We start from the raw sequence: 13,185 nt of genomic DNA, 5'->3' as shown, positions 1-13,185 counted from the left end.
TTCTTCTTAATATTAACTGTTTACATACTATGCTGAAAATATTAATATACATAAATACTTATACATGATAGTAAATTGATATAATACAGTTCAGTTATGTAATTTTTTACTTTACATGTATTCACCTTTTCAGCCTTAAATCAATAAATGAACTTTATTTAACAAGTTTTAACATCCATTAACTAGGGAAGACAGATGTAATGCTTGAACAAGAATCAGTTCAGTACTTTTTCTGAGTTTTGATGGCATTTATTTTATAATTAATATGCAAATATATGACAGACTGACACAAATAATAAATTTTTCTTTTAGAAACATATATAATTGAATGTAGTAAATTTTACATGTACTTTTGTTTCTAAAGAAAAAGAAAACAAGCATGTCATATGATGTGTACATGTGTTTTGATGTGGGAGATCAGCACTGGGTCAGTTATATTGCAAAGTGTCTTCAGAATTCGAGAGAAAATCTCAAAGTGTTTGCCAGTCATCAGGACTTTGACAAGGACAAAGTGTGGCAGGATGAGATTTTTACTGTCATGACTTCTTGTAAGAGGTAGGTTGCTATGGAAACTGGTTTCTCAAAGTTATTATAGTAGTAATAGCAGTATTTATCTGTTAAAGTCAACATGTGCTACCATGATTTATCCAGGTTCTTTGTCCACGAGTTTTTCTGGCCGCCCTGTATGGCCTATCCTGTACTGAGAAATTGCATTAAATCTCAAACAACAACAATCCCCACTATTGATCTCTAAATGGGCCAGGTAACAATTAGTCAAATGAGTGACATGTTGGGCAGGTTAAATAGGCACCAAAATTCAATGAAAATCTTTAATTTCCTAGCTAATAATAATTTCTGTTTTAAAACCAAGTTTACCAGTATTGATGCTTTGTCTGCAAGATGCTGGATCCCTTACTTCAAAAATTTGAAACAGTGAGATAGAAGACATTTGCATGATTGCATTTGATTGGAGTATATAGTTTTCAGGCTGTAGCCAAAAATATGTCAGTGCGATGTTTGAACATTTCAGCAATGTCATTAAGAAAAAGATCAGATAAACACCTTTTCATGGTGGCTACTTTCATTTAAGTATTTATGCCACTGAATATTGGTACGAGGTGCCAACATTTTTCTGTACTCTTTTTTTTTATGCACTATCAGGGTGGTTAAAATGCTATATTGTTTTTAAAGTTTCCTGTGTAATTATCCATAGAGACAAAAGATTGAAATAGTGTGGCTTGGATCTGTAAAGGCTGTTAAAGGTTACATTTTGTTAATTTATTCTCCACGTAAGGAACCTTTGCCAGTATACAAAAATATAGTGAGAGTTCTCACCAAAATAATGTTGCTTGTCACACTGTGTTATAATGACTGCAGTACTTTGTGAGCCAAAACACTGAAGCCCAGCAGGGGCTAGCATAAAGCTGCTTCTGGGCAACCATATATTGCAGTCTGTTAGCGCAGTAGGATACTCTGTAAAATCATGAATTATTCTATATTTTTAAAAACTTACCATTAAAAATACTTTACAAAACATAATAATGTATAATAACAGATGAAAGGGTAACTTTGATGCTAAAAGTTTCCTATTGAGGCACATTCTTTTCCTTCTTTGGGCAACTAAAATTCAGCCTGGGCTACCAATTTCTTTTTTTTCTCTTCAAAACTGTATTGGACCCTGGTGATTCTTGAGTTTTGGAAATAGTCCATTCAGTTTTAAAAGATATGAAAATGAAAATAAATCTGTTATGTTTTCCAGAGCTAATTTTATTTTATATTTAGTGAATTTTATTAATTTCATTTTCACTTATAGTTTGAAAATACTTATTTCCACTTCAGAGTGATTGCTGTTTTTACTCCTTCCTTTATGGAGAACCCAGAGTGTCTGGAATTGTACAACATGGCCATATGTTGTAACAGAGTGAAGAAAAGTACCATTCTAGCCCCATTCTACATCATTTCTGTTGCAAACTTACCAAACTACCTTACTCTGGTTCAGTGGGTAGATTGCAGGTATGCCTTACATATGTGATGCTTTTTTGGCCCTAAATGAAATATAATTCATTTCCCCTCCCCCAGCTGACCTTTAAAATGAAAATGTTGCCATATGAGACAAATTTGAGCATATGTTCCTACCCATGGACCACAAGCCAATGTTGCTTCTGGCAAAGGTGTAAATCATTGCATAATTACATGGACACACAAGACTTGCTATGCACTCATGTCTGTAGTCTCATCAATTTGACACTATATATTTTATACCAATTGAACATTGCATCTGCATTTTTAGCTTAAAAGGTCATAAGGCCAAATGAACACATGGTATGGCCCTATGTCCATCATGCTTCATGCTTCATTTCTCATCTATCAACAACTGCTTGCTACCACTTTGGAGGCCATATTTCTTATCTGATTTTGATCAAACATGGAACATGGGTGTATATCATAACGATTTTGGACAAGTTCAGTAATGAGTGAGATCCACGCATATATAATGAAGTGATCGTGCATCTGATTGGTTGAACTTGCTAACACTCAGAGGATAATTTTTCTGATCTAATGTTGATCAGACTTAGAATATTTGCTTATATCATCAAGGTCTCAGATGTGTTTGATAATGAGTGAGATCCATGCATATAAATGGCATGGAACATGGGTTCATATTAAAAGATTTTGGACGAATTGATAATGAGTAAGATTCATGTTTATTAATTAGGTGATCTTGCATCTGACTGGCTGAGCTTGTTACCTCCGCCAAAGCAATATTTTAGATCCAATATTGATTGGGCATGGAATTTGGCCCTAGCTCATTAAGGCTTGATAAGATCTACATATTAAGAAGGTGACCTTGCATCTGATTATCTGGGAATGTTACCACTCATTTTGATCACACTTGGAATATAGGTATATATCATCAAGATCTCGCATTTCTTTGAAAATTAGAGAAATTCATGCATATTAATGCATTTGATTGGCTGAGTTTGCTACCAATTTAATGGCTCTATTTGGAAAGGATTTGTATCAGACTATAGTAAAATAGGTCAAATGGACATAATATAAAGCTTGAGAGATAGCTTACAATGGGTTGTGTTCTTACAATACTGTATAAGCCTCCTTTTTAAAAAAATGGTCAACTGTTAAGTTATTTAAGCAAGTAACTGATATTGGGTCAACTTAGGCCTCTTGTATTCATGAAAGTTTTAGTATTTACTAAAAACCAATTCTACATTATGGTTCATACACGTAATCATCAGAAGAAAAAGATCTTTGATTTTATACTAGATCCTATGCTAATGTGTACTCATGATTTTCTCATTATTCAGACAATGAGTCAATTAGCTTAACTCGCACAGATTTTTAAAGACATTTTTGAAGCAGTTATATTTACATGTTGTGTACAAGCCTGTTTTCAGTCCATGTCATAATGTTTCTTATATAAATTTCATGGCTATGGAGTCAATAAAATAGTCATAATTTACCTACCAACTGACCCAATCTAAAATTGTGGGTCATAAAGGAGAAAAAACACAAACACATTTTGATTTTGGCATGACTGCAAGAATATTCATGCAGGAGATAAATTTTATACAATTTATCTGTTTACATTTTATTAAATGTTTGTATGTCCCTGTCATATTTTATGAGGACATTAGTATTATTATAGGCTACACATATCCATCTGTCCTACCAATCCATCCTGTCTGTCCCTCTGTCCTACCCATCCATAATGCCAGTCCATCTATCCTACCCAACCATTCTGTCCATCTGTCCTACCCATCCATCCTGTCTGAACATCAGTCCTACCCATCGATTCTATCCATCAGTCCTACCAATCAATTCTATTCATCTGTCCTACCCATCCATTCTGTCTGGTTACCTGTACTACCCATTTACCCTGTCTTTCCATTTGTCCTACCCATCCATTCTATCTGTCCTTCTGCCATATCCATCCATCCTGTCTCTCCATCTGTCCTGCACATCCTTCCTTTCTGTCCATGTCTCACCCATCCATCCCTTGTCTGTCCATCTGACCTTCCCATCCATCCTGTCTGTCCATTAGTCCTACCCATTGATCCTATCCATCTGTCCTACACATCCCTGTCTCTCCATCTGTCCCTGTCTCTCCATCTGTCCTGCATATCCTTTTCTCTCTATATGTCTTACCAATCCAGCCCTTGTTTGTCCATCTATCCTGCCCATCCATTATGTCAGTCTATCTGTGCTACCCATCTGTTCTGTTTGTCTGCCTGACCTACCCACGCATCCTGTCTTTCCATCTGTCCTATCAATCCATCCTTTGTCTGCCCATCTTCCCTACCCATGAATCCTGTCTGTCCGTCTGTCAGAATTTTGTTTGCATTCATTAACTTTTGAAGAACTCGAAAATATTTGTTATGAGACTTATAATCAACAAGGTCAAGTTCAATTTTCCATCAACCTTTGAAATTCTGGCCTGTGTTTGATATCAAGTTCAATTCTCCATCAGCCTTTGAAATTCTGGCCTGTGTTTGATGTCAAGTTCAATTTTCCATCAACCTTTGAAATTCTGGCCTGTGTTTGATGTCAAGTTCAATTCTCCATCAGCCTTTGAAATTCTGGCCTGTGTTTGATGTCAAGTTCAATTCTCCATCAGCCTTTGAAATTCTGGCCTGTGTTTGATGTCAAGTTCAATTCTCCATCTGCCTTTGAACTTCTGGCCTGTGTTTGATGTCAAGTTTAATTCTCAATCTGCCTTTGAACTTCTGGCCTGTGTTTGACTTAGAAGTCTGTCATGGCCTTATGAATGCTGCTTCTGCTTTAAAAACTTTTAAATAATATCATGACTGAAGAAAATTCATAAATTATAACAAAAATAATGGCTTTATTTATAGATGGTAACTCATTTAGTTATAACAGCTTCTCTTCCTTGAGGCTTTCATGTATGCGCAATATAACAAAACTGGATGAAGCTTTCATCAGGAGCGTTCAGTCATAATTCTGAAATTTATAAAAGAGTAAACTTAAACAAGGAAACAAAACAAGGAAAAATAGGGGGCATTTATATTAATCACTATAAATTGATTTTGTTAGGATTTTATTCATTTATGATGCTCAGTATTAAAGTTAAAATTTAACCTTTTTCAGTTTGTTTGGTTCCAAAATTGTACCATTATAAGATTAAGAACATAATATCAAGAAGAACTAGATCAGGTTTGGTTTGAGCCTTAATATCAAGAACACATTGATCAGGTTTGATTTGGACTATTATATCAAGAAGACTATGGTCAGGTTTGATTTGGACTGTAATATCAAGAAGACCTAGATCAAGTTTGATTTGGACTGTAATATCAAAAAAACCTAGATCAAGTTTGATTTGGACTGTAATATCAAAAGACCTAGATCAAGTTTGATTTGGACTGTAATATCAAGAAGAACTAGACCAGGCTTGGTCTGAACTTAATATCAAGAACATCTAGATCAAGTTTGATTTGGACTGTAATATCAAGAAGAACTTGACCAGGCTTGGTATGAACCTTAATATCAAGAACACCTCGATCAAGTTTGATTTGGACTGTAGTATCAAGAAGACCTAGGTCAAATTTGATTTGGACTGTAATATCAAGAAGACGAAAGATTGGTTTGGGCCATAATATCTGGAAGATCTAGATCAAGTTTGGATTAGGCCTTAATATTAAGAAGATCTTGATCAAATTTGATTTGGACCTTAATATCAGTAAGAAGATCAAATTTGATTTGGGCCTTAATATCAATAAGCTCTTGATCAACCTTGATTTGGACTGTAATATCAATAAAAAGATCAAGTTTGATTTGGGCAATAATATCGATAAATCCCTACATCCATCTGTAAACCCCTACATTCATCTGTAAATCCCTACATCCATCTGTAAACCCCTACATTCATTTATAAATCCCTACATCCATCTGTAAACCCCTACATCCATCTGTAAACTCCTACATTAATCTGTAAACCCCTAAATCTATCTGTAAATCCCTACATCCATCAGTAAACCCCTACATCCATCTATAAATCCCTACATCCATCTGTAAACCCCTACATCCATCTATAAACCCCTACATCCATCTGTAAATCCCTACATCCATCTGTAAACCCCTACATCACTCTGTAAACCCCTACATTCATCTGTAAATCCCTACATCCATCTCTAAATCCATACATCCATCTGTAAATCCCTACATCCATCTGTAAACCACTACATCCATCTGTTAATCCCTGCATCCATCTGTAAACCCCTACATCCATCTCTAAATCCCTACATCCATCTGTAAATCCCTACATCCATCTTTAAACCCCTACATCAATCTGTAAACCCCTACATCCATCTGTAAACCCCTACATCCATCTCTAAATCCCTACATCTGTCTGTAAATCCCTGCATCCATCTATAAACCCCTACATCCATCTCTAAATCCCTACATCCGTCTGTAAATCCCTACATCCATCTTTAAACCCCTACATCAATCTGTAAATCCCTACATCCATCTGTAAATGCCAACATCCATCTGTAAATCCCTGCATCCATCTGCAGATCCCTTCATCTATCTGTAAATGCCAACATCCATCTGTAAATCCCTGCATCCATCTGCAAATCCATAAAGCCATCTGCAAATCCCTACAGCCATCTGTAAATGCCTACATCCATCTGTAAATATCTACATCCATCTGTAAACCCCTACATCTATCTATATTGTTAAAGCTACGTTAAAAATCCAAATCTCACACACACACACACACACACACACACACACACACACAAACACACACACACACACACACACACACACACACACACACACACACACACACTACATCCATCTGTAATCCCTACATCCATCTGTAAACCACTACATCCATCTGTTAATCCCTGCATCCATCTGTAAATCCCTACATCCATCTCTAAATCCCTACATCCATCTGTAAACCCCTACATCAATCTGTAAACCCCTACATTCATCTGTAAATCCCTACATCTATCTGCAAATGCCAACATCCATCTGTATTCCCTGCATCCATCTGCAAATCCCTACATCTATCTGTAAATGCCAACATCCATCTGTAAATCCCTGCATCCATCTGCAAATCCATAAAGCCATCTGCAAATCCCTACAGCCATCTGTAAATGCCTACATCCATCTGTAAATGCCTACATCTATCTGTATTGTTAAAGCTACGTTAAAAATCCAAATCACACACACACACACACACACAAAGACATACACACATACACACACACACACACACACTACATCCATCTGTAAGTCCTTACATCCATCTGTAAATCCATACATCCATCTGTAAACCCCTACATCCATCTGTAAACTCCTACATCCATCTTTAAACCCCTACATCTATCTGTAAACCCCTACATTCATCTGTAAACCCCTACATCAATCTGTAAACTCCTACATCCATCTGTAAACCCCTACATCCATCTGTAAATGCCTACATCCATCTGTAATTATGCCTACATCTATCTGTAATTATGCCTACATCCATCTGTAAATCCCTACATCCATCTGTAAACTCCTACATCCATCTGTAAACCTCTGCATCCATCTGTAAACCTATAAATCCATCTGTAAACCCCTGAATCAATCTGTAAGCCCCTACATCCATCTTTAAACCCCTACATCTATCTGTAAATCCTTACATCTATCTGTAAACCCCTACATCAATCTGTAAACTCCTACATCCATCTGTAAACCCCTACATCCATCTGTAAACCCCTACATCCATCTGTAATTATGCCTACATCCATATGTAATTATGCCTACATCCATCTGTAAATCCCTACATCCATCTGTAAACTCCTACATCCATCTGTAAACCTCTGCATCCATCTGTAAACCCATAAATCCATCTGTAAACCCCTAAATCAATCTGTAAACCCCTACATTCATCTGTAAACCCATACATCCATTCTGTAAACCCCTACATCAATCTGTAAACCCCTGCATCCATCTGTAAACCCATACATCCATCTGTAAACCCCTACATCCATCTGTAATTATGCCTACATCCATCTGTAAACCCCTACATCCATCTGTATTGTTAAAGCTATGTTAAAAATCCAAATCACACACACTACATCCATCTGTAAGTCCCTACATCAATCTGTAAACCCCTACATCCATCTGTAAACCCCTACATCCATCTGCAAATCCCTACATCCATCTGTAAATCCCTACATCCATCTGTAAATCCCTACATCCATCTGTAAATCCCTACAGTTCTGTAAGCCCCTACATCCATCTCTAAACCCCTACATCCATCTGTAAACCCCTACATCCATCTGTAAATGCCTACATCCATCTGTAAATCTTTACATCCATCTGTAAACCCCTACATCCATCTGTAAATGCCTACATCCATCTGTAAATCTTTACAGCCATCTGTAAACCCCTACATCCATCTGTAAACCCCTAAACCCCTACATCCATCTGTAAATCCCTACATCCATCTGTAAACCCCTAAACCCCTACATCCATCTGTAAATCCCTACATCCATCTGTAAACCCCTACATCCATCTGTAAACCCCTACATCCATCTGTAAACCCCTAAACTCCTACATCCATCTGTAAACCCCTAAAATCCATCTGTAAATGCCTACATCCATCTGTAAACCCCTACATCCATCTGTAAACCCCTAAACTCCTACATCCATCTGTAAACCCCTAAACTCCTACATCCATCTGTAAACCCCTAAAATCCATCTGTAAATGCCTACATCCATCTGTAAATCTTTACATCCATCTGTAAACCCCTACATCCATCTGTAAACCCCTAAACTCCTACATCCATCTGTAAACCCCTAAACCCCTACATCCATCTGTAAATCCCTACATCCATCTGTAAACCCCTAAACTCCTACATCCATCTGTAAATCCCTACATCCATCTGTAAATCCCTGCATCCATTTGTAAACCCCTACATCCATCTGTAAACCCCTAAACCCCTACATCCATGTGTAAATCCCTACATCCATCTGTAAATCCCTACATCCATCTGTAAATCCCTACAGTTCTGTAAGCCCCTACATCCATCTCTAAACCCCTACATCCATCTCTAAACCCCTACATCCATCTGCAAATCCCTACATCCATCTCTAAACCCCTACATCCATCTCTAAACCCCTACATCCATCTGCAAACCCCTACATCCATCTCTAAACCCCTACATCCATCTGCAAATCCCTACATCCATCTCTAAACCCCTACATCCATCTCTAAACCCCTACATCCATCTGTAAACCCCTACATCCATCTGTAAATGCCTACATCCATCTGTAAATCTTTACATCCATCTGTAAACCCCTACATCCATCTGTAAACCCCTAAACCCCTACATCCATCTGCAAATCCCTACATCCATCTCTAAACCCCTACATCCATCTCTAAACCCCTACATCCATCTGCAAATCCCTACATCCATCTCTAAACCCCTACATCCATCTCTAAACCCCTACATCCATCTGCAAATCCCTACATCCATCTCTAAACCCCTACATCCATCTCTAAACCCCTACATCCATCTGTAAATCTCTACATCCATCTGTAAATCCCTGCATCCATTTGTAAACCCCTACATCCATCTGTAAACCCCTAAACCCCTACATCCATCTGTAAATCCCTACATCCATCTGTAAACCCCTAAACCCCTACATCCATCTGTAAATCCCTACATCCATCTGTAAACCCCTACATCCATCTGTAAATGCCTACATCCATCTGTAAATCCCTACATCCATCTGTAAACCCCTACATCCATCTGTAAATCCCTACATCCATCTGTAAATCCCTACATCCATCTGTAAACTCCTTCATCCATCTGTAAACCCCTACGTCCATCTGTAAGTCCCTACATCAATCTGTAAACCCCTACATCCATCTGTAAACCCCTACATCCATTGGTAAACCCCTACATTCATCTGTAAATCCCTACATCCATCTGTAAATGCCTACATCCATCTGAAATTATGCCTACATCCATCTGTAAATCTCTACATCAATCTGTAAACCCCTACATCCATCTGTAAATCCCTACATTCATCTGTAAACTCCTACATCCATCTGTAAACCCCTACATCCATCTGTAAATCCCTGCATTCATCTGTAAACTCCTACATCCATCTGTAAACCCCTACATCCATCTGTAAACCCCTACATCAATCTGTAAACCCCTACATCCATCTGTAAACCCCTACATCCATATATAAACCCCTACATCAATATGTAAATCACTACATCCATCTGTATTGTTAAAGCTACGTTAAAAATCCAAATCACACACACATTACATCCATATGTAAATCCCTACATCCATCTGTAAATCCCTACAGCCATCTGTACAACCATATGTGCATCTGATCTAAAATGCCTATTAGCAAAATTGCACAAAAACTATTCAATATAAATGAAATTTGTTAATCTGCATTCACATGTAGATGATTCAATTTGATTTTTCAGGCAATTAAAGCAGTTTTTCAGACATTGTGTAATTTTTCAGGTCATTACAGACTTTTGAATTTTTTGGGACAAAATTCTTGATAGCATGATGAAACAAAAGCCACTTGAGGAAGACAATTCAGTTTGGTTGGCATATTTTTATACATATGTTATATCATTTTTTCCAATTTTTCTATTTTTGAACTTTTTGGACTTTGATGTTTTATCTGAATACTTATTTTACAAACATAGATCTAGTGCAAGCATCAGCAACCTTTTTAGAACCGCTGTTCCAGGTCTGCTCAATTTTTGAGTGTTGCATGTCAAGTCCTATTCATCCCTTGAATTTAATAATAAGTTTTAGTATATATTATACAAAACTACAACTCGTAACATGTGTCTTTCCAAAGAGTCTGGCATGCCACTGTTGACAAGTGTGCCAGAGGTTGTTGTGACCTGATCTAATTCATCAAAATTATATTCTTCTTTGGCCACCATTTTCACTTTCCCTTTCTAACTTTAACCTGGATTTATTCATTAAGCCTCACTAATGGGGTCATCTGTATTGTCTGGACACATTTCTAATGTTAATTTGCCTCAATGTTTGCTTTCACAAAACAATCCATCACTTATGTTAATCTTAATGTAAATAAGAAAAGAGGGAAAGTATGAGAGAGTTCTTCAAAATGTGAAACAAATCTGGTTTTGTGTTTATCTCAGGGTAAGAAATGAAGGAGAAAGTGCAGAGGTGAAAATAGAGAAGGCATGTGCAGAGATTGTGAAGAACCTTGGTCTACAGCCAACAAGCGGACAGATAGACACAAAGGACAGCGATCATGAAATTGGGGAAGATGAGGATGAAGACAAATTATATGCTTACGATGTTTTCATCTCATACTCTCACAAGAACTCAAGTCAAGCAGAGGCTTTGCTGCAAGCTTTCAAGGACATTGATCCCAAAATCAAAGTGTTTTATGACAGGAGTGAATTGACAACAGGTATATATCCTGCATTTAGCTATAATGTTGTGCATATAGTTTGGATGTCTTTTCATACGTTTGTACCAAAGGTCTCAACAAGCAAGCATTGGCAATATTAGCTCTCAGACTTGCACAGTTCATTCAGAGGTCACTCAAGGCTCAGTTTTGGGCCCTCTCCTCTTTCTTATCTATATCAATGATCTAACATTAAATAATGAATCCACAAATACAGATTTGTTTGCAGATGATGCAACCTTTTATACATCTAGTTCTGATGCTGAAGTTATTCAAATGAGATTAAACTCAGACCTTATTAGAGTCCAAAACTGGACAGAACAAAATAGGATGGTAATTAATGAAGGTAAAACAAAATGTATGATTTTGGGGACATCACAAAAGCTACACAAGTCAGGGAATCCAGAACTATCTCTTGCAAAAAATAATCATCCATTAGAAAATGTCAAACATGTAAAGCTTGTAGGTCTGACCGTAGATAATAATTTATTATGGAATGACCATATTGATAAGCTTTGTAAAACACTGTTATCCAAAATTGCCCTACTCAGCAGAATAAAGAAATATGTACCTATGGAAACTTGAAATCTATACTACAAGTCATATATTCTTCCAACAATGGATTATTGTTCAAATGTAAGGGGAAACTGTGCTAAATCTTAGCTTGACAGGATTTATAAACTTCAGAAACGAGCAGCATGCATAATTTTAGATGCATCTGTTGATCATCCCTCAAAAGCATTATTTACTGAACTCAAATGGTTCACAATATATGACAGGATAGATTTTCACAATGCAGTTCTTTTATATATTGTCCACATGGAACTGGACCAGAGCATCTTCAGAACTTATTCAGGCCTTTTTCAACACAATACCAGTTGAGATCAATATCACATGGAAACCTTCTACCACCAAAACCAAGAACAGAGCAATTTAAAAAGAGCTTCCATTACTCTGGTACAGTTCTGTGCAACAAGCTTCCACTACATGTAAAATCTGCTGAAAATATTAGAGTGTTTAAGAAGAGATATCATGAGCATGTATGTGCTTCTAATAGATAATGGAATTTAGTATTTTAATACTAAACATGTTAAAATACACAGTAATTATTGCTATCTTTATATAATGTGCATTGTTATACTCTCCTTAAGAGGGCCTCAAGGGAGAATAGTCCTTGACTAATGAGTCACCCTCTATAAATAGAGCATTTTTCTTCTTCTTCTTCTTCTTCTTCTTATTATTATTATTATTGTATGCCACTGTACATTTTTATGCTATGTAACAGAATGCCTGTCAGTTTGAGAGAGAATAATAGAAATCATCATATGAAATTTTATGGGACAGTGCAGAAATATGAACTGAGGGTTAGAATTTGTGGGCACAAATAAGCTTTTTTGCTGAATTTCTGCCCACACTGTATTTGTATCCCAGGATTAGGAGAACCCTATCCCATACCAGCACACAAAATTGTTTTCTCTCATTTCTATGTAGAAACAAAAATGAAAAACGACTGTTACTTATTCAAGACTCTATTCAGCACAGTTTGAGATGGCCAAATAAATAAGCATCATTCAATATAAAGTGCATTTTGTCTTTGCAACAAACAAAGATATGGCATGAAAAGTAATGTTAATAAGGTAACTGGTGCCATAATTCACTTGGGCTGTTTCAAAATCAGTATATTCAGAACTGGAATGGGTTAGCAAATAAACAAAATTTGAAAAG

The 13,185-nt window shown here is 36.7% G+C and overlaps 1 protein-coding gene across 1 annotated transcript in view; it reads left to right on the top strand.

Annotated features, from left to right (window-relative positions):
- The window catches only part of LOC149805720 (uncharacterized), a 73,182-nt gene that overhangs the window by 39,876 nt on the left and 20,121 nt on the right, over window positions 1–13,185 (top strand). Inside the window, exons 6-8 of the mRNA XM_089934672.1 lie at window positions 365–555; window positions 1,840–2,013; window positions 11,186–11,463. Of these exons, the coding sequence (XP_089790798.1) occupies window positions 365–555; window positions 1,840–2,013; window positions 11,186–11,463 (643 nt within the window). The remainder of the gene's footprint in view (window positions 1–364; window positions 556–1,839; window positions 2,014–11,185; window positions 11,464–13,185) is intronic.

The sequence above is a fragment of the Sinohyriopsis cumingii genome, chromosome 2 (genome assembly GCF_028554795.1).
Source record: "Sinohyriopsis cumingii isolate HCF-2022 chromosome 2, ASM2855479v2, whole genome shotgun sequence".
Classification (NCBI taxonomy): Eukaryota; Metazoa; Mollusca; class Bivalvia; order Unionida; family Unionidae; genus Sinohyriopsis; species Sinohyriopsis cumingii.
Note: the sequence above shows the minus strand (reverse complement) of the source record. Positions and strands in the feature narration are given on the sequence as shown.